This window comes from Saccopteryx leptura, chromosome 12 (assembly GCF_036850995.1).
Source record: "Saccopteryx leptura isolate mSacLep1 chromosome 12, mSacLep1_pri_phased_curated, whole genome shotgun sequence".
Lineage (NCBI taxonomy): Eukaryota > Metazoa > Chordata > Mammalia > Chiroptera > Emballonuridae > Saccopteryx > Saccopteryx leptura.
Genome location: NC_089514.1, coordinates 43,960,045 through 43,985,673, shown reverse-complemented (window position 1 = coordinate 43,985,673; position 25,629 = coordinate 43,960,045). Strand labels below are relative to the sequence as shown.

Genomic DNA, 25,629 nt, shown 5'->3' with positions numbered 1-25,629 from the left:
AATATGAGTTGATGCTTCTCATCTCCCTTCCTGTCTCTCTTGCACAAAAAGAGTGCTTGAAATAAGCATTTTACTCATCCACAGACTTCCCTTAAGGATGTTTAAGGAAGATATAAATTATACTTAGCAGTTAGTTTTCTTAAATGCATGGCCTTCAAGGCTACTTCACTATTATCAACAACATTTCTCTAGGGGCCCCTTCTCGTCACAGTTGTGACCAACAAGAATAACTATAACAGACTGAAACACATTAAAAATATAAAAATTTGAGTCTACAGTTATACTAAAAAATCTAAAAGAACAGAATTTGTCACCATCTATTAAACCTACTTCTCACATGGAAGTTGATAATTCAATGGAAAAACTAAACCCGCCTTTCCAGTAAGACTGCATTTAAGGATGACTAATAGTTCAAGTTGAGGAAGGAAAGGTCTAGTTCACGTAGAAACACCAACTAATAAATGTACAGTAGAATAAGAGTATTGTGAAAAATTCACAAATTTTAAATATTTACTGATTTAGGCAAGGATTATCACTACTATATCCCCTGGGTGAACTAGCCATTCCATGGGGAACTGGGAGCTCATTCGATGCCAAAGGAACATCGCACAGACAACTCCCTAGTCACACAGGTGAATGTACTGGGGGAGCAGGCTATCGTGTCAGTCCAATGGGTTTATCTTAGCATTGTTAACGGTAGGGTCGATTAGATACTATGTCTTTTGAGGCGATGCAATGTGAGGCGTGTATTTCATCTATGATATAGTCTACCAAAAATGTTTTATTCAAATCCATGAGACCTCTAGATATAACTTCTATATACAGGTAGTTCAGGATATAAAAGGACAAGCTAAATGACACCTTGAGAAAAGAAGTAGACACATTAACACAGAATTCTATAGGACACCTGCTGCAGTCTCTTCAAGTCAATGCCATCAAAAAATGTGCAAGGTTAAGACAGACTTAAGGGACTAAAGTGACATGACCAGTTATGGTGTGAAGTCATAGAATGGATACTAGTTTGGACAAATCAATTACAAATTTGGGGACAAATGGGGAAAATTTGAATATGGTCTGAGGTAAAAATGATCTGGAATGAGAAAGTGGAGATTATTTATTTAAAGAAAAATAGGGCTCTGGCTACTCTTAGTGGATAGAGAGTTGGCCCGGCATGCAGCCGTTCCGGGTTCAATCCCTGGTCAGGGCACACAGGAGAAGCAACAATCTGCTTCTCCTCCTCTCCCTCTCCCCCTTTTCTCCCTCTTCCCCTCCCGCAGCCAGTGGCTTGGTTGGTTCAAGCATGTCAGCCTCAGGCACTAAAAACAGCCCAGTATTTGAATATGGGCCCCATGTTGGGTTTCTCAGTGGATTCCAGTTCAGGGCACATGTGGGAGTCTATCTCCCCTCCTCTCACCTAAAAAAAAAAAAAGGTTACAGAACACTATGTAGAATATGATCTTATTTTGGTTAATATATGCAAATATATATGCATAAAGATCTGGAGGGCTATGCATTAGGTGTTAGTGATAATCTTTCAATGGTAGCAATATAATGTTTTTATTTTATTTTTGCTTATCTATCTTTTATTTTTCTGTAATGCATTTATATTCTATCAAAACAAAAGGTTATTTTAAAAGAAGAATTTCTAGAAAATTATGGGTATGCCACCTCGATAACTCTTTTTTTTTTTAACTTTATTTATTTATTTATATTTTACAGAGACAGTGAGTCAGAGAGAGGGATAGACACGGACAGACAGACAGGAACGGAGAGAGATGAGAAGCATCAATCATTCGTTTTTTGTTGTGTGTTGCAACATCTTAGTTGTTCATTGATTGCTTTCTCATATGTGCCTTGACCGCAGGCCTTCAGCAGACCGAGTAACCTCTTGCTGGAGCCAGTGACCTTGGGTTCAAGCTGGTGGGCTTTTGTTCAAACCAGATGAGCCCGCGCTCAAGCTGGCAACCTCGGGGTCTCGAACCTGGGTCCTCTGCATCCCAGTCCAATGCTCTATCCACTGCGCCACCGCCTGGTCAGGCCACCTCCGATAACTCTTAATTACAGAAAGGCCAGGAGTCCCCAAACTTTTTACACAGGGGACCAGTTCACTGTCCCTCAGACCGTTGGAGGGCCGCCACATACAGTGCTCCTCTCACTGACCACCAGTGAAAGAGGTGCCCCTTCTGGAAGTGCGGCAGGGGCCGGATAAATGGCCTCAGGGGGGCACATGCGGCCCGTGGGCTGTAGTTTGGGGACACCTGCAGTGTAGACCAACAAGTACAGCATATCTGATTTGTCAGTAAAGTACTTAAAGGGAAAAATATTCTTTAAAACAATTTTTTTCCATTTATTTGAAAGAAAAAGGAGGGGAGAGGGAGGGGTAAAGAGAGGAAGGGAGAAAGGGGAAGGGTGAGAGGGAGTGGGGGGGGGAGGAAGAGGGAGGGAAGGAAAGGAAAAAGGAGAGAAGAGAAAGAGGTATCAATTTGCCACCCCTCTTAGTTGTTCCATTTAGTTGTGCACTCATTGGCCTCCTCCTGCATGCAGCCTGACCTGGGAAGAAACCCGTGACCTCGGCGCTCTGGGATGACGCTTTAGCCACCGAGCAACCCAGGGCAAAGGAAAGAATTCTTAAATGCTTGGCTGGTAAAGATAATATTAGAAAGCAACAGAAATGTCACTACACAATAAATGCAGGTAAGAGGCCAATTTATCTTGGAAATAGTCAATTAAAAAGAAACACAAGTAAGATACATCTTGCTATGCGTCATTCACCTTCCAAATCAAGCCTTGACTACTTGTATTTATGCTTAGAAAAAAAATCTAGTGTCTAGTATTTAAAAATGTGTATATTAGTATTTTCAAGAGAGGCTCCTACCCCACCCCAGGCTGAGTCCCTTATGCCTCAGGAGTGGCATTGGGCTCCGAATCCTCCTGGGGCGAGGGGGCCGGGGCCTCCTGCTCCGCCAGCGCCTCCCGAAGCTGGCTGCCCAACACCGCGTCGTGGATGCTGTGGAACAGCAGCTCCCATAAGGCAGGGTTTTCAAAGAACATGTTTGAAGTGAGGTCATTCACAACTTGTGCTAAAACAGAAGAAAAGGAAATCAGTCCACATTCTGGGAATCCATCTTGAACATTACAAAGGAACACTTTCCTACAGTATAAATAGTAATGACATACTAAGTCTCTCTTCGATCCCTGTCCCTGTGACATCACACCCCAGTCGCAGGAAGCTAGTATTATTTTCTTGTGTATTCTTCCAACATTTCTTTATTTCCCCCTTTTCTTATTCAAAACAAAGCATATTATATGCTATATATATGTTCTGAATTTTTAAAAACTTTAATCTTTTCACTTTATTTTTTAATGACTACATGGTATTCGATTTTGTAGATGTAGCCTAGTTGATTTAACTGGTCTCTTTCGTTTGACAGTTAAGTTTTTCCAGCTCTTGTTTTTATAGACAGTACTACTGTGCTGACTGACCGTGACCACATGCATGTCTCACTGTGAGTGTGGAGCGCACTGCCGGGCTTGCTGGGGTAAAAGGCCCAGGCATCTGTGCCTCGGGAGGCCTCCGTGGAGGCTGCTCCGTCCGCACGTACACCAGCAAGGCCCACGAGCGCCTGTTCTCACAGCAGCCACAGCGTGCTGGCAGGCAGCCTGCATTTCTGCCATTCTGGTGGGTGAAAAGTGATGTCTTGATGTATAGTTCATCTTCAAGCACTGTTTTAACCAAAATTCAATATAAAACAAATATAGCAGGCATTATATAGAAAAACTTAAGTGATTTTATATAACCATGTTATGGCAGCCAGTAAGTAACCACTGAAAATATGGCAGCCCCGAACAGCGGTTTACTCCCCCGCTCCAGTTCAGGAGGCCCACAGGGAGCCCAGTGACAGGAGTACTGCAAATGGCTCATTGTAAAGCTAGCTTTGCAGTGATTTTCAGAAGAATAATTTTCATTTTCACCAAAATCTAAAATTAGGGGGAAGTATTTCCAAATGCAGTTATTAATAAAAGAGAAACAAAATCAAAATATTACTATTTCTCCTCATTCTGGAAGTGTACTTACCACTACATCCTGCAAAATACACATAAATACCGACATCTCCATATTCTTTCACAATCTGTAACAATGTTGAAATAAAGTTTAGTTTCTTTTGACTGTGCCAGAAGTCACTTTTAACCAATACATATAGCACTGATATAAGACATGCTAGTACAGTGGCTTTCAACCTTTTTTACACCTGGGGATCAGTGAAAATAGAATTATTTCGGGGACTGCTAAGGCAGAAATCACCCTGAACATAACAGAATTCAACTAAGATCATTGGGTCTATAATCATACCACATCAGGGTAGTTAACCCTTTTACAGATCAGCACGAAATTTTTGCCAGACTGGTTTGCAAACCCATGGTTGAAAAACTCTGCTACATTCGCTTGAACTACTTTGCTTCAATAATTATACATTTTTGAGCGAATCATTTAAAAATAATTGTGTATTTCTTTTGTTTTTATGTGGACAGTGATAATTAGGTATATCAAAAAATTCTTGTTAAATTTTATTTAGGTGTATTAGATAATTCTAAATGACTTTTAAAAGAATCTTCTTGTAGAGCTATATACCGAAATATTGACAGATGATGTGATGATTGGCATGTGCTTCAAAATAAGAAGGGGGCGTGGGTGGGGGTACAGGAAAGAAGACCGACTACCATAATTGGTAATTGTTGAAGCTGAGCGGATACTTTCATGGGGGTTCATTACACTATGCTCTTTTTGAAATTTTCCCTAAGCAAAACTTGAAAAGAACAACAAAAAAATTTTAAGAGCTGGAAAGGGTCTCAAATTCAACTTTTTTATTTTACTGATGGCAAAACTGGGCACAGAAATATTAAATGACTTGTTCAAGATGATCCTTACCCCTGACAGAGTTTTTACACCAACAGAATCGACAAAATTGACTTGTGTGAAATCCAGAATGACGGTGTGGGTGTTCTCCCCTTGGGGCATGAACCTCTGCAGTTCCTCAGGAAACGTGCTCTTGATGACCACTGGAGGGAATTTCACTTCATCATCCTCTTCTTCGGGCTTGGTGCCATCCTCCCCATCTACTTCTCCGTCCTGTGTCAAAAATTAAACCACACCGGAATTCTATGAACAACTCATATTATGGTCCTGAAAGTTATAAGGAAAAATTAATCCTTAGAGTCTCAAGCTACTAATTATACCAGATCTTTTCTTTTCTTTTTTTTTTTTTTCCTGTATTTTTCCGAAGCTGGAAACGGGGAGAGACAGTCAGACAGACTCCCACATGCGCCCAACCGGGATCCACCAGGCACGCCCACCAGGGGCTATGCTCTCCCACCAGGGGGCGATGTTCTGCCCATCTGGGGTATCGCTCTGCCACGACCAGAGCCACTCTAGCGCCTGGGGCAGCGGCCAAGGAGCCATCCCCAGCACCCGGGCCATCTTTGCTCCAATGGAGCCTTGGCTGCGGGAGGGGAAGAGAGAGACAGAGAGGAAGGAGGAGGGGGGGGGGTAGAGAAGCAAATGGGCACTTCTCCTGTGTGCCCTGGCCGGGAATCGAACCCGGGTCCCCTGCACGCCAGGCCGACGCTCTACCACTGAGCCAACCGGCCAGGGCCTACACCAGATCTTTTCTAAAATGTTTGCCATATTCCACCAGCCTTGTAATGTGACATGAAAAGGATATGTATATGATACTCAATTTTAGCTCAGTTTCTTTTTTCTTTCTTTTTTTTTTTTCAAGAGAGAGGGACAGATAGGGACAGACAGGAAGGGAGACAGATGAGAAGCATCAATTCTTCATTGAGGCACCTTATTCACTGATTGCTTTCTCATATGTGCCTTGACTGGGGGCTACAGCAGAGTGAGTGACTCTTTGCTCAAGCCAGTGACCTTGGGCTTCAAATCAGCGACCTTTCAGCTCAAGCCAGCAACCATAGTAGGGTCAGATCTATGATCCCACACTCAAGCCAGTGACCCCGCACTTATGCTGGTGAGCCCATGCTCAAGCCGGTGACCTTGGGATTTCGAACCTGGGTCCTTCCGCATCCTAGTCCAATGTTCTATCCACTGCGCCACCGCCTGGTCAGGCTCAATTTCTATTTTTTTAATTTAGAAACTTAATTTAATGGGGTGACACTGGTCCAAAGGAACACAGAGGTTGCAGGTGTACATCTCCATGGCACATGAACTATTCATCACCCAAAGTCAAACCGTTTCTGTCACATTTTGGCCCCTTTCCTCTCCCACCTAACCCACTCCCTCTGGTAACCACTCCACTTTGTCTATGTCCATGTTAGTTCAGTTTCTTTTCCTTTTTACTTTTTTCTTTTGTCCAATGAAATTCATTCTCCTTACCCATCATATCCATCTTTCCCTAACTTCTAAAATAATTCCATTCATTATAGACCATTTGAATACTTCAGCATGACAAATTACCATAAGCCTGAACAGTAAAAACTAGGCTTCCAGCTTTTTCACTATAAGCTAAATGAATCTACGACAAAGTACTAATGATAAAATTTATTAATGTCCTGTGTGATTTTTATTTTTTAAAGCAATGTTTTCCTAGGTCCATATCAGTACTTATTTCACAAGCATTCTCATAACTAACCTTAACATGCATCTTTACTACATAAAGAATCATTAGATTGTTTCTGAGCTTTCTTATTTTAGGTACTTCATGCTGTGTTAAAACTACAATCATGAATGAAAGTGGCGGCCACTGCGGACCCAGAGAGAAGGGAGGATTACAATGAAAAGACCACTCACCGCTTTGACAACAGTGGCATTGACCATGTTTGCATTCCCAACTTCTTTAGCATACTTCCTCATGGCCTTTCTTCTCGCGCCCATTATAAGTGCTGGGTTCACTCCAGTCTTTGCAGAAGAGCAATATATGCAAAATCACTTCTTGGCTCCCAGCGACCAACCCAATGCAATTAATATTTAAACCTCCCCATTTGATGGCTCTCTATTCTAGGTCATTACCCCAACCCTTCTCTACCTTTCTCTCAGATCCTCCTAGCGGGGTTATTCCCTCATTAAAAGAACATTAGTACCCTTTCTTATTCTGGGTCTTGGTTCAAGACAACCAGAAGCTAAAGTCTTAAGGAAATTTAAAGTACCATTTTTCCAACTTAGATTTCTCAGATTTTTATATTTAAAAAATCTGCTGGGTTGATTGTGAGGTTTTCCTATATCCTGGGCAGTGTGGAGTAGAGTTCTAATCATGACCAAAGGAACTCACATGATCCCAAGAGAAAAAAAATGTAAAATTAGTTTTTCACCTTTTTGCTACAAGTTTTTAAAACGTGTCTGTGTGTGTATATATATACACACACACACATTTTAATATATATATGCACACACACACTTTAATATATATATGCACACACATACTTTATATATATATAGATATATATAAAGTTTTAAAAGTTTTCCTAAGTTTTTAAAATGTGTATATGCACACACTTTATATATATATATATATATATATATATATATATATATATATATATATAGAGAGAGAGAGAGAGAGAGAGAGAGAGAGAGAGAGAGAGATATGGAGGAGGGAGGGGGAGGGGGAGAAAGAAATAGTATAACATTTTTTGCAACTCACCTTTCTTTTTAATGCACTGCTATACAAATCACTATTTGCATAGTAAATTGGGGCATTTATTTGGAATATTTTTATTCCAGGAATTTCTTTCACCTGTGAGAAAAAATGTTAGTGAATTTAACATATAGAAATATCTCAGTATTAAAATTGCAGTTACCTCCCTCTTCAAACTCAAAAATTCATAGATTGCTAGTGCCCTCTAGTGGTGTTTGGGTAACACAACGCCACTCTGCTTATGTTCTGCGGGAAGGAGGACCAAGAAGAAAGCCTTTAAAAATGCACACCTTCTCATTTCTTCTAAGTCTTTCTGTGTTTCACTTTCACCATAAAACACAAAGAAAAGGAACTGAAAATTATTTAGACTGTGAGAAGCAGGCAAATAAAGTGAACAGAGGTTTATGTTGGTTCCTTCATGGAATGCAGGCAAAATGAAAAAGGACCCAAGGGAAACAGAGTGAATACTGCATCAAGAAGCCTTGAACTCCAGAACGCAGTGTGGAAACAGGTAATTCAGCATATAATTCTTTGGAAGGAGGAGAAAATAGTAATTTTAACACCAATCTCATTTCTTAATACCTTATAAAGAGCCTGAAAATTTCTTCCCAAGCAGAAAGCTAACAAACAAAACTAGTTTTTAAAAGTTCTGGGGATTGCTTTGGCAGAAATCACCCTGAGCATAAGTGAATTTCACTAAGCTCACTGGGTCTATAATCTTCATACAACATCAGGGTGGTTAACTCTTTCATGGACGAGCACAGTATTTCTGGCGGACCGGTCTGCAGATCGGCAGTTGAAAAACACTGGTGTAAACTATATCACTGACTCCAGACAGCAAATCAATATTCAGGCTTTTCACTTTGACCACTATACTTCCCTCCTTTTCACCTCCCTTTTTGTCCCAGGTAAAAATGAGATTTAGTTAGCCAATCACATAACATGCTTACATTTAAAATAATAGACAAGGTCCTACCTCCTCATATGCGTCTATATCAATGTACACATCACTGTCAGGAAGTTGTCCAAGGACTTTGTAGCTCGGACTGAAGATAGAGAGTGAGTGCGTTAACATTTCATTGTGTTGAAACCCAGTATGTGATTGAAACATGATTTTGCACATTTACATGTCACAGATGGATTTGCTAGTAAATTCAGGAATACTTGATCAGAAGGGTTCTACTTAATTCCAAATTCTAACACTCCCCACACAACTCACATCACAACCACCCTACGCCTCACCCCAACATGCACAATACACACATACAGCAAATACACCTCACATCACACAAACCACACACACGGTTGTCACATACACACATTCACCATGCAACTGCACACATGCACACCATACCACACACATACTACATCTGGTCAGGACAAAAGACTTGGGCATTAAAAGATGGGAGCAAAAATGAATTATGCAGAGTTCAAGTCATGCCAGAAGTAACTCAAGTTCTCATACCACTCTGTCTGTAGATCAGGGGTCCCCAAACTACGGCCCGCAGGCCGCATGTGGCCCCCTGAGGCCATTTATCTGGCCCCCACCGCACTTCCAGAAGGGGCACCTCTTTCATTGGTGGTCAGTGAGAGGAGCATAGTTCCCATTGAAATACTGGTCAGTTTGTTGATTTAAATTTACTTGTTCTTTATTTTAAATATTGTATTTGTTCCCGTTTTGTTTTTTTACTTTAAAATAAGATATGTGCAATGTGCACAGGGATTTGTTCATATTTTTTTTATAGTCTGGCCCTCCAACAGTCTGAGGGACAGTGAACTGGCCCGTGTGTAAAAAGTTTGGGGACCCCTGCTGTAGATAGAACTGTCTTCCTACTCTAATTCTAAAGTAAAAGAGGTTTTATTTTTGTTTATAAGAGTCTCTGACCAAAGTGGGTGTAGTCAACTGAAGGAGTAAGGAGAAAAACACAATCTCCAGTTAGCATAGAAGGTTTCATAAGTTTTGTTTGAGAAATTGAGGCCCAGTGAGGTTTGGGGAGCTGTTTAAGGTCAGAGAGCTTTGAGAGCCAGAATATGTCCCAAAGTCTTTGATTTGACATTCCATGGTCTTGCTACTTGTCCTGGTGCATCTTAGTGTATAGATGCAAATGCTTTGTGAGTTAGAATATACAAATATTGGCTGATGTTGTGGGTGGATTCTCTCAATAAGCATTCAGGGAACACACTATGTGCTGACAACAGACTCTAGGAACACAGCTTCCACATCAAGGTGCTCAGTCTGTCGACAGCTGCAATCTCAGGACACTCATGCCTGTCCCCACCTGTGCACTCACCTCTGTGTTCTGTAAATCACAGTCATCAGCGCAATGATCACAGCAGTAATCAAACCATAATCCAATCCCAGGAACAAGGAAGAAACAAAAGTTGTAAGCCAGATGGTCTGAACAAAAGACAGAAAGCTTTATGTAGAATCCTGTTAAAATTTTCTTAGCATTAGACACACACATGGTACCTAACCTTGCCTAACAAAATACTGCATTTAATAACTGACTGCACTAACTTAATCTTTCTCACATTTTTATCAGCACTAATCCACGTGTTGCCATGACATACTCACTTAACAATAACCTTTGCTACTTACCAGCTCTATTTTGCTGGTTCTCCAGAAAAAGGGGAGGTCTGAGAATTGCATGAACATTCCTTTCAGGTTGACGATCACAATGGCAGAGAGCACGGCCTGAAACACAGCACAGCCCGGTTGGCCTCAACCCTGTGCCCAACAGCCCCCTGCTGGCTCCTCACTACCTCCCGCTGCCCTCCCCGTGTCCTCTCCCCGCTCACTTCCTCTGGGGCAGAGATGGTACATTTGGAGCCATGAACACCTGGATTTTCAGGACTTGGTTAGCTAAAATGGGCCTTGGAAAACCAGGCTTATATCCTAGCAGCAAACCCGTATGGTAGTGAAGAGGTTCAGAATTAAACTTGGTACTCAAGGAATTATTTTACTCATGGTCTTTCTCTATTGAGTTTCTCTACATATGTTTTTGGTCTCTGTTAAACATACCAGTAAATAAATATCTTATAAGTGTAGGCCATCTCAGATTTTAAATGAAAGTATAAGGTCAGAGAAGATCAAAGAGAAAAGGGATCTTGGGGATTAGCCAGTCCAAATGCCCACTTTGCAGATAAACTGAGACCCAGAGATGTTGAGATGGCTTTCCCAAGGTCCCAGTTGCTGGTAGATTGTGGAGCAGGATCTTGGTCCTAGCCTTAGCTTTCTCTAATACCACCCTGCTAGGGTTACAGTAGAAACCCATAAGATAGCCACAAAAATATCGACAAATAAAACAGCAAAACTGTACACATAGAAAACCTCACACCAAGTCCAAGCTACACACCTGGGGTAATGATTCAAAGAGGAATCCGGTGGCTAATATGACCATCAGAATCATTAACGAGGCCAAACAACCTGCAAGCTGCACGAGAAAAGACACACGGAAGGGGCTTTTAGAAGATGAAGAGGCCGGCAAAGGTTGGTCTTAGTCTTTGCATAATCAATGTGGGACGATCAAGAAGATATGGATTCAATTAAGTCACCCAAATCATTACATAAACCTGTAACTCCTTCTCACCTCTCTGAAGTTTTTGTTCCTCTTATAGCTTTTAAAAAGAAGCTGAACTGCTTAAATACCTTGACTAAAATATTCTTGCCAGGCGTGGGGAAGGATGTTTGGTACTGGTTTGAGATCTATAGGGGCCAGAAGAGTTCAGACAAGACCTTGCTGTCCAATGCGCTGGCCACGAGCCATATGTAGCTATTTAAATTTAAAAAATTAAAATTAAAGTTAAAAATTAAGGTTTTGGCTGTACTGGATGCATTTTAAGTGTTTAGGGACCACATGTGGCTAGCCACTGCTGTATTGGATGGTGCAAATATTGAGTATTTTTATCACTGCAGAAAGTTCATTGGGCAATGCTGGCATCCCTCCCACACTCAGTCCCAGGCTTTCATGACAACATCCTATGTCAACTTTGAGGCTTTCTGGTGGCAGGGAGTATTGTATCATTCTTTTATGTAACTGGAGAGTGCAGTCTGCCCTCGCCAAATTGCGGTGCCCTTTCCACGGTCTCCTGGACTGCAGAGTTTTAAATTGTATATATCTAATCTTGTATTGTGGATTTCTGCTATATCATAGAATTTTGTGGTACATAGGTATTTTTATATATTTATTGTTTTAATTATTTTTGCAGTAAAATAAGCATTTTCTAGCCTAAAAAATTGAAAACAATATAAATATATATATTGAAAAATTGAAAACAATTAAAATATATCTAAATAATAAAATAAATATAAGGTTACTACTTTGTGGATTTTAGCCTATTGCGGAGGGGGTTCTGGAACCTAACTCCTGCGATAGACCAGGGACTACTGTACACCTCTTTCCTATAGATTTAGCTGCTTGTGATTTGCTTCAATCAACGATACCTTTCTCTGACTCACTGCACAGCTCACTGGAGCACAGATCATCAGGCACAGTAGCTTTGGGTTCAGAACAGAACCAAGGGATTAAAATTTAATTACCACCCAAATCACCAGACCTGAGAGGCCAGTGGTGTACACACCTGTGTCTTCCCTCCAGTTCCCTCCTGAACGAGGCTTCGAGACAAGGAGCAGGAAATCGCGAAAGTCTGGAAGAGGGAGCCAATAGAGTTGCAGATTCCCAGCGCGATGAGCTCCTTCCCACGTGGAAACAAAGCAAAGAGAGTGGGTTATTCTTCACAAAGGAAGCTGCGACAGCCCACACAATGCGTGTTACCAGCAGCATGGGCTCTTTCTTCATTTTCAGTTATAAAAATTTGTTTAGTGAGCTCAAAAGAGGAATTAGAACATAGTATAAGGTAGGGAGGAAATACTTGAATTTGTAGTGTTGGAGATAAATGCTGTGCTTAGCCCCCTCTTTCCCAAATATTCTCCACACAAATCATGCTTTTTTTAAGACCTGCAACAAAGGGAAAAAATATTCTTGTTTAAGGAAAAGGTATACAGGATTGTGGTGAACAATGCTGACGCCCGTCCCTCAGGGCCTGGCTCTCCCCTCCGGGAGCACAGGCCAGCGTGCCCGGGGCTCCCCTCTCAGGGACAGGCTCTCCCCCTCAGGAGCACAGGCCAGCGTGCCCGGGGCTCCCCTCTCAGGGACAGGCTCTCCCCCTCAGGAGCACAGGCCAGCGTGCCCGGGGCTCCCCTCTCAGGGACAGGCTAGGGACAGGCTCTCCCCCTCCGGGAGCACAGGCCAGCGTGCCCGGCTCCCCTCTCAGGGCCTGGCTCTCCCCGTCAGGAGCACAGGCCAGCGTGCCCGGGGCTCCCCTCTCAGGGCCTGGCTCTCCCCGTCAGGAGCACAGGCCAGCGTGCCCGGGGCTCCCCTCTCAGGGACAGGCTCTCCCCCTCCGGGAGCACAGGCCACCGTGCCCGGGGCTCCCCTCTCAGGGACAGGCTCTCCCCCTCCGGGAGCACAGGCCACCGTGCCCGGGGCTCCCCTCTCAGGGACAGGCTCTCCCCCTCCGGGAGCACAGGCCAGCGTGCCCGGGGCTCCCCTCTCAGGGCCTGGCTCTCCCCCTCCGGGAGCACAGGCCAGCGTGCCCGGGGCTCCCCTCTCAGGGCCTGGCTCTCCCCTCAGGAGCACAGGCCAGCGTGCCCGGGGCTCCCCTCTCAGGGACAGGCTCTCCCCCTCAGGAGCACAGGCCAGCGTGCCCGGGCTCCCCTCTCAGGGACAGGCTCTCCCCCTCAGGAGCACAGGCCAGCGTGCCCGGGGCTCCCCTCTCAGGGACAGGCTCTCCCCCTCAGGAGCACAGGCCAGCGTGCCCGGGGCTCCCCTCTCAGGGACAGGCTCTCCCCCTCAGGAGCACAGGCCAGCGTGCCCGGGCTCCCCTCTCAGGGACAGGCTCTCCCCGTCAGGAGCACAGGCCAGCGTGCCCGGGGCTCCCCTCTCAGGGACAGGCTCTCCCCCTCAGGAGCACAGGCCAGCGTGCCCGGGCTCCCCTCTCAGGGACAGGCTCTCCCCCTCAGGAGCACAGGCCAGCGTGCCCGGGGCTCCCCTCTCAGGGACAGGCTCTCCCCGTCAGGAGCACAGGCCAGCGTGCCCGGGGCTCCCCTCTCAGGGCCTGGCTCTCCCCGTCAGGAGCACAGGCCAGCGTGCCCGGGGCTCCCCTCTCAGGGACAGGCTCTCCCCGTCAGGAGCACAGGCCAGCGTGCCCGGGGCTCCCCTCTCAGGGCCTGGCTCTCCCCGTCAGGAGCACAGGCCAGCGTGCCCGGGACTCCCCTCTCAGGGCCTGGCTCTCCCCGTCAGGAGCACAGGCCAGCGTGCCCGGGGCTCCCCTCTCAGGGACAGGCTCTCCCCTCCGGGAGCACAGGCCAGCGTGCCCGGGGCTCCCCTCTCAGGGCCTGGCTCTCCCCCTCCGGGAGCACAGGCCAGCGTGCCCGGGGCTCCCCTCTCAGGGACAGGCTCTCCCCTCCAGGAGCACAGGCCAGCGTGCCCGGGGCTCCCCTCTCAGGGACAGGCTCTCCCCTCCGGGAGCACAGACCAGCGTGCCCGGGGCTCCCCTCTCAGGGCCTGGCTCTCCCCGTCAGGAGCACAGGCCAGCGTGCCCGGGCTCCCCTCTCAGGGACAGGCTCTCCCCTCAGGAGCACAGGCCAGCGTGCCCGGGGCTCCCCTCTCAGGGCCTGGCTCTCCCCCTCCGGGAGCACAGGCCAGCGTGCCCGGGGCTCCCCTCTCAGGGCCTGGCTCTCCCCCTCCGGGAGCACAGGCCAGCGTGCCCGGGGCTCCCCTCTCAGGGCCTGGCTCTCCCCCTCCGGGAGCACAGGCCAGCGTGCCCGGGGCTCCCCTCTCAGGGACAGGCTCTCCCCCTCAGGAGCACAGGCCAGCGTGCCCGGGGCTCCCCTCTCAGGGACAGGCTCTCCCCCTCCGGGAGCACAGGCCAGCGTGCCCGGGGCTCCCCTCTCAGGGACACGCTCTCCCCTCCGGGAGCACAGGCCAGTGTGCCCGGGCTCCCCTCTCAGGGACACGCTCTCCCCTCAGGAGCGCAGGCCAGCGTGCCCGGGGCTCCCCTCTCAGGGACACGCTCTCCCCCTCCGGGAGCACAGGCCAGCGTGCCCGGGCTCCCCTCTCAGGGACAGGCTCTCCCCCTCCGGGAGCACAGGCCAGCGTGCCCCGGGGCTCCCCTCTCAGGGACAGGCTCTCCCCCTCCGGGAGCACAGGCCAGCGTGCCCGGGGCTCCCCTCTCAGGGACAGGCTCTCCCCCTCAGGAGCACAGGCCAGCGTGCCCGGGGCTCCCCTCTCAGGGACAGGCTCTCCCCCTCAGGAGCACAGGCCAGCGTGCCCGGGGCTCCCCTCTCAGGGACAGGCTCTCCCCCTCCGGGAGCACAGGCCAGCGTGCCCGGGGCTCCCCTCTCAGGGCCTGGCTCCCCCCTCCAGGAGCACAGGCCAGCGTGCCCGGGGCTCCCCTCTCAGGGCCTGGCTCCCCCCCTCCGGGAGCACAGGCCAGCGTGCCCGGGACTCCCCTCTCAGGGACAGGCTCTCCCCTCCGGGAGCACAGGCCAGCGTGCCCGGGGCTCCCCTCTCAGGGACAGGCTCTTCCCTCCGGGAGCACAGGCCAGCGTGCCCGGGGCTCCCCTCTCAGGGACACGCTCTCCCCCTCCGGGAGCACAGGCCAGCGTGCCTGGGGCTCCCCTCTCAGGGACAGGCTCTCCCCCTCCGGGAGCACAGGCCAGCGTGCCCGGGGCTCCCCTCTCAGGGACACAGGCTCTCCCCCTCAGGAGCACAGGCCAGCGTGCCCGGGGCTCCCCTCTCAGGGCCTGGCTCCCCCCTCAGGAGCACAGGCCAGCGTGCCCGGGCTCCCCTCTCAGGGACAGGCTCTTCCCTCCGGGAGCACAGGCCAGCGTGCCCGGGGCTCCCCTCTCAGGGACAGGCTCTTCCCTCCGGGAGCACAGGCCAGCGTGCCCGGGGCTCCCCTCTCAGGGACAGGCTCTTCCCTCCGGGAGCACAGGCCAGCGTGCCCGGGGCTCCCCTCTCAGGGACACGCTCTCCCCCTCCGGGAGCACAGGCCAGCGTGCCTGGGGCTCCCCTCTCAGGGACAGGCTCTCCCCCTCCGGGAGCACAGGCCAGCGTGCCCGGGGCTCCCCTCTCAGGGACAGGCTCTCCCCCTCAGGAGCACAGGCCAGCGTGCCCGGGGCTCCCCTCTCAGGGCCTGGCTCCCCCCTCAGGAGCACAGGCCAGCGTGCCCGGGCTCCCCTCTCAGGGCCTGGCTCTCCCCCTCCGGGAGCACAGGTCAGCGTGCCCGGGGCTCCCCTCTCAGGGACAGGCTCTTCCCTCCGGGAGCACAGGCCAGCGTGCCCGGGGCTCCCCTCTCAGGGACACGCTCTCCCCCTCCGGGAGCACAGGCCAGCGTGCCCGGGGCTCCCCTCTTAGGGACAGGCTCTCCCCCTCAGGAGCACAGGCCAGCGTGCCCGGGGCTCCCCTCTCAGGGACAGGCTCTCCTGGCTGCATCACTGTGCCGATGAATGTGGAGCACCTGCTCTCCTCTTAGAAACCAGCGTGTTAAAGCAGACGTCCTTGTGCCAAAATCATAGCTCATAGTATTTGGATTAAATACTTTATCTGTAGCTCTGTTTTAAAAGAAGGTGACAAAGAATATATTGTGGATTTTGAATGATGAATCGTATACTCAAAGTTTAATGACCAAAGAGAGGGCTTCCTGTGGAGTAAAAATGGTTCTGGAAAAACATTTTATCCTCAATCTGAGAGCTTTAAAAGTGATAACGTCTACTGAATAACAACTGTAATTGAAAATAAAATAAAAAAAATAAATAAAAAGAGTGATAACATTAAAAGGAAAACAGCAAAGTGTAAGCCTCAGACTGGAGATTTCACCTTTTGAGCTGGACCTCTGCCCATGAGGCAGGACTCAAAAGCTCTGTGTTCTGATGATCTAATCCACATAAATTATGAAAAAATTGTAATTGATAAATTCATGCTTCAAATACATCCATCATCAAACTGCAAGTTTTTCTACCAAGATGGAGAAGTCCGTTTGCCTTTCACAAGAGCATGACGACCGTATCACTATGGCTCAGCTGCAGGGAATGAATGACTTTTACCTGGTTGCCGTCGACCTGGTAGCCATGTTTATTCCCCAAGAACTTGGCCATTGAGATGGTCACTGAAAACCCAACGATGGCTACGGCGATGGCGTCCACGTACACGAGGTGGAAGAGGCTGGTGTCTGGATTGGCTGGAGGCAGGAGCCTGAAAGATCAAGCTGACTTAAACCCGAGGGCTGTGACCATCGAGGGGGAACATGCAACTACAGGAGAGCACTTCAGAGCGGCACTGTTTGCGCAGGAGGTGATCAACACGTGGATGCGTGTGTGCACTAGTCTGGCTAAGAAGGAGGGCCCTCCTGGACACACAGAAGTTACTTCTGGCCCCAGCTCCAGGGCACCAGCCTTCTACCTGATGGGGTCACTAGCAGAGGTCAGATGCTGTTCTGTTTAGAACAGGAGTAAGGTCATACCTCATGGCTCCTGCGTGGCAGGTGTAAGTTAGACAGACAGGAAGAAGAGAGGGCCGGCGAAGTGCTCTGCTGCCACAGGCATTCAAACCAAAGCCTGAAGACAGAGCGCGGACAAGGTTCTCTTAGAAGAGAGGGACTGTCTGAGCGACAGCAAGTACTCGCTGCTCTCCTTTGTGTCACGTAAGGACGCTGCTTCTTCCCAGGAGCCCTTTGGGTGAGTTTCTAACGTGGGGAAGAAGCAGCAGCAAATACTACTCCTTGGGTCTCACCTGGGAATCCTGGAATCTGAAGGGCCAACAGAGTGACTCCTGAAACCCCAGAAGGGACAACCTAATTTTTATGGTCCATTCTTATGGGTTGGAAACTTTGTCCTAAAGGAAAAGAGCAGAGACTCCCTAGAATGGTGGGGGCGGGGGCAGTGGAGGCTTTCAAAGGCACCTGCTCCTATTCAAGGCACTGGGCTATAAATATAAACAACCACCAATTAATTGATGGACAAAATTATTCTTCTTACACTAATAATCACTTATTAACTGTTTTATCTGTACCAGGTTCTGTGCTCATTGACCTCCAGAAGCCCTGTGAACCAGGCACCATCGTAATGGCCACTTTACAGATGAGAAAAATGAGGCATAGAGAAGTTAAGCAACTCATCCAAGGCCTAACAGCTCATCAACTAAGTACAACTGCCTCCCTATGTCACCTCACAGTGACAAAGGGGATGTCTCAAGTTCTGGGGTAACAGAAAGGGAGGGAGAGAGGGAAAAGAAACCTAATATTTATAAAGCCTAGATTATGTCTATGTGCTTGAAATATGTTATTGCATTTGTCCTCACAACAATCCTATTAGATAAGTACCATTATAACCCCATTTATAGGTGAAAAGAATGCATGCTTGCAGATGTCAAGCAATTTGCATAGGATGGAGCAGGGATTCAAGCCATCAAACCTAATGTTCTTCCCCTGCACTTTGCTACGTAAGCATTAATCAAGAGGGAAGGCCGGGCAGCAGTTCAGGGTCCGAGGAATAAGAATATGAGAAAAGGATTCCTTTTGGAACGGGTTAAGGAAACAAACCAAGAAACAGGATATACTGCCATGACTGGGATCTTCAATAGTCAACCGTCACCTTCTGGATACTACACTTGTGTGTGTGTGTAGATAAGTGTGGTAATTTGCTTCCAGCTATGTCCAGCACTTCCTCCCATCCTTGTATTGGTTTTCCCTCTGGCTGAATCTTTTGATTTGCTCTGACCAACAGAATGTGGCAAAAGCGATGTGGTGTGTTGCCCTGAGACACCATGTCAAGTGTTTGGCTGCCCTGCTGGAAACACCCCGTGGAGAGATGATGCCGGCGCCCCCAGCAGTCCCAGCCCTCCGGCTGAGGTATCAGGCTGCGAGTGAAGGCCTCTCGGGCCGCCAGCAGCAGTCACACCTTCAGACATCTAGAGCTGCGGGAGAGACCCCAAGTGAGAGCAGCAAAAGAACCACCAGCTGAGCCCTACTGGATTGATGAGTTGGGAGCCAATAAATAAATATTGCTTTAAGTCACTGTTTGTTATTTGGCAGTAAGACTTAGATAACTGAAACTGTATAATTATACAGGGTGGGGCAAAAATAGATTTACAGCTGTGAGTATGTGAAAAACTGAGTTTATTCTTGTATTCTTATTATTGTATTATTTTCCATATGAACAATGCAAACCTATTCTTGCCCTACCCTGTATACAGATAGGTAGGCAGGCATTATTTGCTTCCTGCTTGGCTTTGGGCAATATTCCAGAAAGATAAGTTTTCTCAGTAGCCAAGTTTCAGAAAGGCAAAATGTTATTTAAAAAACAACTTTAGTTCTTACAGAGGGAAAGCATATTTGGGTACAATGTAACAGGGAAAGTATTAGAAATTGTGGTGACATGCGAATTGTTAAAAGAAGTCTGGTGTAAGAATTCACATTTATTCACAGGATCTGTGAGTAGTTACTCAATAGGGTTATCTCTGGACCCACCGCAGACTAAGGTGTGCCACGTGACTGCTCGTGTCAGTGGCCCGGGCGTGAGGTAATGGAAAGGGCAGACAGCCGAGTATCGGAAGGCTGAGCTCTGGGTCCAGGGTGGGGCTCCCCCAGTCACCAAACCTCACTCATGTCTCTCAAATGTCCCCTGCTCTGATACTCTACCTAAAACAGCAACCCAGCCCCTCCTATCCCTTACCTGGCCTCCCTTTTCTTCCCAGCACGTCTCACTATTTACTATCTGTCTCTCAGTAGAATATAAGCTCCACGAGACCAAAGACTCTTTTGCTTCCATGTTTGCTTTTGTTTTTAGCTGCTGTGCCCCTGGCACATAACAGGCATGCAATAAACACATGCTGAATAAATGAGAATGAGTGAACTTCCTAATTGGTACAACAGGGATAACATGTATGTCAACAGTGCTATTGTGAGCAGTGACTGAGATAGTTGGTATTGGCAAGTGTTTTATAAATTACAAGTCAAATAGCAAAGCAAGCATTATTGCCGTTATACCTTTGTGTTGAATCATAAGTAACATGGCCAAGATAGCAATTTGTTGAAGTGGAGTGCATGCTTCCCTTCAACATTTGCTCTGTGGGGTAAACTCGGTCTCAAAGAGTGACTCCAGCTCCCTGTGCTCCTCACAAGATTCTCAGTTGGGACAGAGGCAAAGTCTGATGGAATACGCCAGGTTCTGTCCATCTCCAACATCTGGGCAAATGTCTGACCGGTTTTTGAAAACAGAAGAGGGAGGTGAGAGAGCTAGTGTAAGTCACAGACAGAGACACAGAGGAAAGAGCCCAGACAGTGTCAGAGGAGCACAGCGAGACCGGAGACACTCACGGTCACTAGCTCCTTCAAGCAAAGAGATTAGTAAAAAAATTTAGTTACATAAAAGACAAAAATGAAGCAAAGAAGTAACATATGATTTGAAACTGGGCAAGTTGTTGAAATAATGAGCCACAGAACCTTCCATGACCGTGTCCTGGACACGAGCTGTGCACGCCGGTGCTACACTGGCTGCTTCTGCACACGAGCGTGGGGAGCTCTCCCAACGGCCGTCAGGCGGGTGACTACCACGCTGCCCTGGGGGAGGGGAAACGGGCTCTGGAGGGTCAGGGGCTTGCCCAAGTGACTGCTACGAAGTGGCAGGCTAGACTGAGGTGTTTTGCTCTTAATTCCTATGTCACCCAAGGAGAGATTTAAAAAAACCGGTAATGCTAAACAATAGGAAACAAAATACCACTTGCCACCATAGGTGCAACCATCACATGGTGCAACCAGTATGGAAACAGTGTGGAGGGTCCTCTCAGAGTGAGAAACAGAACTGTCACATGGGCATTGACCCCAAAGAACTGAAAGCAGGGTCTCCAAGAGCTATCTGAACACCTCCGTTTACAGCAGTGCTACTCACAACAGCCCAAAGTGGAAGCAACCCAACTGTCCACAGATGGATGAATGGATAAACAGAACTTGACATATACATGGAATTTTATTCAGCTTTAAAAAGGAAGGAAATCCTGTCACGTGCTACAACATGGATGAACCTTGAGGACATTCTGCTAAATGAACTAAGCCAGTCACAAAAGACACCTACTACGATATGACTGCACTCGTACGAGCACCGGAACAGTCAGAGTCGGAGACAGAAAGGAGAAAGGTGGTTGCCAGGGGCTGGGGGAGGGGAGGAGATGGGGAGTTACTGTCTGATGCGCATGGAGTCTCAGACCTACAGGATGAAAAGGTTCTGGAGATGTTTCACAACAATATAAACATGCTTAAGCTTAACACGTTTAAAATGGTAAATTTTGTTATTTTTTATAATATAAAAAACCACACACATGCTTAAAAAACCCCCACAAAAGACAAAACAAACAAAAACCAACAAACCCCATCCCCAAACTCTCAGCTATTTGATATATAGAAAGAAAAAAAAAGATTTTCATTGCAAGAATAAAGCAGGACTTAGAAACCATAATAGGTCTATTGATTATTCAAGTCACACTGTTACTTAACACGATTTCCTACCCCAGAGGAAGGGTCCCAACGACATCCACATTGTATGACTCGTGCAAGCTAAACCCAGCTGAAATGCCAGTGCCCATTACCACCTGAAACAGACACACACCCAATGTCCTTTACAGAGGAAAATGCAAACGACACAGAAATGAGCTTCAAACAATGTTAGCCAAGCCAAAGCTATTCTATCTTTAACTTCCAGTTTTAAAAAGAATTATAGTTAGCTTCCAGAAATTCTAAATTCTCCTAATGACTCCCCACAAAATTAAAGTGGACTCTACAGTTTCCTTGTGGCCTGGAATTCTTGCCTCTTTATTTTGGTCTGTTACATGCAAAGGTATTTGGTTCGTTGACTGCAAACAGAAGAGGCCATAACTCTTCAGGAGTTGGCCGTGCGTATGGGCCAGTGAATGTGTCTCTGACCACATGGTGTGAGTGAATACCGGTCACTGAAATGTGTGTGGTGGTGGGGTGGGTACAATGACAGAGTATCATTATAAACCGCATGTCTGGACCTGCGGTCCTCCTGCTGACCCTGTTTCCAGGACAGTGGTACGGTGTGTGGTTAGAGCATCTTGAACTTGCTGTCTCCTTTGGTGACAGAGCGAAAGTGCCCCTCACACAGATGTGTCACTGTACATAATAAGGCTTCCTGGATTGTCAGGGCACTGGTTTAGTTGGTGAACCACAAGAAGAGAAAAATAATAGAAGGAAGAATAGCAATTTTCTTCACCCCAAAGAACTACAGCTACAGAGCTTTCTGAGTGGACTGTCAAGGAGAGGGAGAGTTAGCACTGTCGGGAGGGGCCCCCACAGTAAGGTAAGCCTAGCAGACACAGCAGCTGGACAGACATGGTGCTTCTGGCCCCTTGGATGAAACTCCCCTTTTTTGTTGGTTGCAATTATGTCTGTCACCCTTAATTGTACTTGTTGTGTATCTTGAACTGGGAGAGTGCTCAGAATATCCAAATCCATAGGATAAATATGGCTTAAGTTTCTGGAGCATCAAATTTATGCCATGGTAAATATTTAAATCCTGATTTCCCATCAACACAAACATATATATCATGAAATCAAATGCAAAACTCAAAAATGTTTTTATAAAATAAATTTTATATTTAAAGGTAGTCATAAAGACTGTCCCAAAATTTCCAGTACGGATGGCTTCTCTGTCCCTTGCTCTGAGGAGAACTCAGATAAGAAAGTAAAAACAACAACACTGGTTTACTATAATTACACTGATGAAGTTCTGAAGAACCCCGGGCCCTGGGAAACATGAAGGAACCCACTGGACAGAGCCAGGAACTCAGGCAGGAAAGGCAGTGTTCACCACTTCCTTCACCAGAGGGCATGCCCGTCCCCTTTGCCACGCGGAACCCCTGCTGCCTACAGGAGGAAGCGGGACTCTGCCCAGCCCGGTGAGAGAGCCGGTTTCGGAACTGCTGGCCAGTCTCACTGGGCTGTAGACAAGACCACAGATGGAAGGGCTTGAAGGGATCGAATTCCTCATGAGCTAGAATATCTACCAGTTGTTTTTGTGGCTGGAACTTTTGCCTAATTTGAGTCAGAAACCTATATTTTTTATTTCTTATCCTTATGGTTCCCAAATTATGCACCAAGGTGCCTTGGGGTTCCCAGGGGAACTCACCAGGACACTGTGGGATAGGACTTCCAAGGAAAACAGTGACATCTGTCAGACACTGCACACTTGTAGTCTGAGGTCGTGTACAGTTTTTTTTTTTTAATTTATTTTATTTTATTTATTCATTTTTAGAGAGGAGAGAGAGAGGGAGAGAGAGGAGAGAGAGACAGAGAGAGAGAAGGGGGGAGGAGCTGGAAGCATCAACTCCCATATGTGCCTTGACCAGGCAAGCCCAGGGTTTCGAACCGGCGACCTCAGCATTTCCAGGTCGATGCTTTATCCACTGCGCCACCACAGGTCAGGCCGTGTACAGTTTTCACATCAGTTCCTACCACAGTCCTTTTGCTCACACTCTATCTTTGCAAAGCTGGGCATCAGAGGTTGCTGCGGCCAAGAGCAGATACCCTGTAAACTCAAAGTGACCAGAAGTGTGGGTAGCAGTGTCCATCTGGTCCCAAGGTGGGAGGGGTTGCAAGTGCCGCTAGCTGTGCACATCCCATTAATAAACAATTGTGGTTATCTAACAGTGTAATAAAATGCAGGTTTTATTTCACTTTATTTTTACAAACAGTTCCTCAGCTGTTGGACACAAATACGTATTAAATTGTTTGGACTTAACTACTTAGTAATGAAACTGTTAGGTATTTCTTTCGGCCTATGAGTGCCAGGAACCAAGAGAGTTTGGGAACTTTTGTCTTTTGCTCTTTCCAAAATTGAAACAGCTTAATCTTTTTTTCAGGTTATCTTTTTTTAAATGATTTTAATTTGTGTTTACATAGATTCAAGTGTCCCACCGAATATATCTTCCCCAATCCCTTTTTTCAGGTTATTAGAGTTATAAGTTTTCATTATAAAATATTTAGACAATAAAAGCAGGAAGAAAAATCATCTCTAATCTAATCACTCACAGGTACTTTATATTAAAATATATATTTATGAACAGTCTTCATCATTTATATTTTAAAAAGTGTCCATTCCATGCTCTAATGATTTTTCTTTCTTGTCAGCATATTTGTAAAAGTTCCCCTTGACAAATTCTAACCTTCTTTGGCAGAACTGAGAGGAAAAAGGTCTAAGTCCCTGTACCTCCCCTGTCCACTCTACATCCTTTGCAAAAATAACTGAAAGGTCACTTACCGCAAAGAACTCTAAAGGAATGGGTGCAGGCAATTTCTCTTTAAATCTCTCATTAAACTCCTTGCCACCCAACAGCAAACCAAAAACCATCAGCCCGACGCCTAGGGAACACACGTTGAGGTTTTTAACATTCTGCAACACAGCAACTGTACTCTGCAACACAGTGAAAACTGGGAGTTGACATCAAGCAATCGCCCCTGAAGAGACAAAGACCCTTTGCTGCACAATGCACGCCGTCCATCCCATTAACTGCACATTTCTAGTCACAAGTTCTCGAGCTGAAATCTCTCTCTGTAGTTTTCACCAATTAGGAGCCATTTTTACCTAGTCACACAGCTTTAAAGTTGTAATTCTTATCCAACAACTTTAGCATGTTCTTTGATATGCTAATGTGTCAGTGCAGTGTTGTAAAACTCAGAAGAGTAACCCTGGCACTGAGATCTGAGCTAGGAAAGGATTAGGGGCTGATATCAGCAAAATAATCGAAAGGTAAACACACAGAAAAGCTTTTAAGAGCTGAAAGAGGGAGAAATCACTGCGTAGCAGATGAAAAATGTATCACCTGGGTTTTGAAGGCAAGAGAGTGCTGAAGTTTGAAAAGATACATAGGGGCGTTAAAGCCATTTAATTTTATCCCAGGGTTGCTGTCTCAGCATCCCAAACACAGTCAACAGGCCCCTGGACCCTGGGAAAGTCGGTCAGCCCTGAGCCCAGGCTCACACCTTTTCCAGCAAAGCCTACAGCACACTCAGGTGCTCATCTGTTCTATTTCCTGTGTGATGGGGCATGTAGAGAAATCTCAGAGTAAGACGCATGCTACCTATTATGGGAAATGAAGAATTTAGGTATTTAGGGAAATGTTCCTACAGTTTGATTCTATTCTAATCTATCAAGGACTCAATTTAAATGGCACTTCCTCAAAGTGACTTCCTAGACTCTAACCCAGGGGTCTCAAACTTGCGGCCCACGGGCTGCATGTGGCCCGCCGAACAATTTTGTGTGGCCCGCAGACTAATCCACGAAGTTCAAAATATTTTGGATAAAATTAAGTAAGCCTAGGGGCGTACTTGTATTTTTCATTTCTCTAGCATCCTAGCTAGATATTAGCTTAGTTAACAGCAGTTGTGATGCGAACTACAGTTTCTGGTCGTTTTGTGACACTGAGTAAACTGCATGTATGATTGTGCTTGTACTGATTTTTTTTTTGTTTTCAACTGCAGTGAGAAAAGTGTTCGTAACAGTTGCCTTTTGTAGACCTAGTGCGGCCGCAGAACGGCTGTGATCTTGCTCTGCGGCCCACATGCTGAGTTGAGTTTGAGACCCCTGCTCTAACCTAAGGGTCTCCCTATTTCAACTTTCATACTAGCCAGTGCCTGTTCTTCACAGCATCGAACACAGTTTGTAATTAATTACATATTTATGCAATTAATGGTTTGCTATTTGTCTTCCTATTAGATTGTAAGTTCCAACAGGGCCGAACCATATCTGCTCACTCACTCCTGAGCCTCGCACGGCGTCTGGCACTTAAACACCTACAAAGGCTATATAGGCCTTCTGTCCAGGAATAGTTTTCGCAGCATCTCAGAAGATTTAATATGTAGTACTTTAACTATCATTTGGTTCTAATTATTTCAAAATATCCTTTAT

At 46.6% G+C, this 25,629-nt stretch overlaps 1 protein-coding gene across 1 annotated transcript in view; it reads right to left on the bottom strand.

Annotated features, from left to right (window-relative positions):
- Positions 1–2,560: 2,560 nt before the first annotated feature.
- Positions 2,561–25,629, bottom strand: part of SLC26A5 (solute carrier family 26 member 5) — a 38,342-nt gene continuing 15,273 nt past the window's right edge. The window contains exons 6-18 of the mRNA XM_066353743.1: positions 23,983–24,135; positions 21,213–21,295; positions 16,759–16,906; positions 12,231–12,344; positions 11,006–11,083; positions 10,249–10,344; positions 9,941–10,047; positions 8,626–8,695; positions 7,656–7,748; positions 6,806–6,913; positions 4,928–5,128; positions 4,076–4,130; positions 2,561–3,080 (exon numbers count right to left, since the gene is read on the bottom strand). Of these exons, the coding sequence (XP_066209840.1) occupies positions 2,896–3,080; positions 4,076–4,130; positions 4,928–5,128; positions 6,806–6,913; positions 7,656–7,748; positions 8,626–8,695; positions 9,941–10,047; positions 10,249–10,344; positions 11,006–11,083; positions 12,231–12,344; positions 16,759–16,906; positions 21,213–21,295; positions 23,983–24,135 (1,491 nt within the window). The 3' untranslated portion in view covers positions 2,561–2,895. The remainder of the gene's footprint in view (positions 3,081–4,075; positions 4,131–4,927; positions 5,129–6,805; positions 6,914–7,655; positions 7,749–8,625; positions 8,696–9,940; positions 10,048–10,248; positions 10,345–11,005; positions 11,084–12,230; positions 12,345–16,758; positions 16,907–21,212; positions 21,296–23,982; positions 24,136–25,629) is intronic.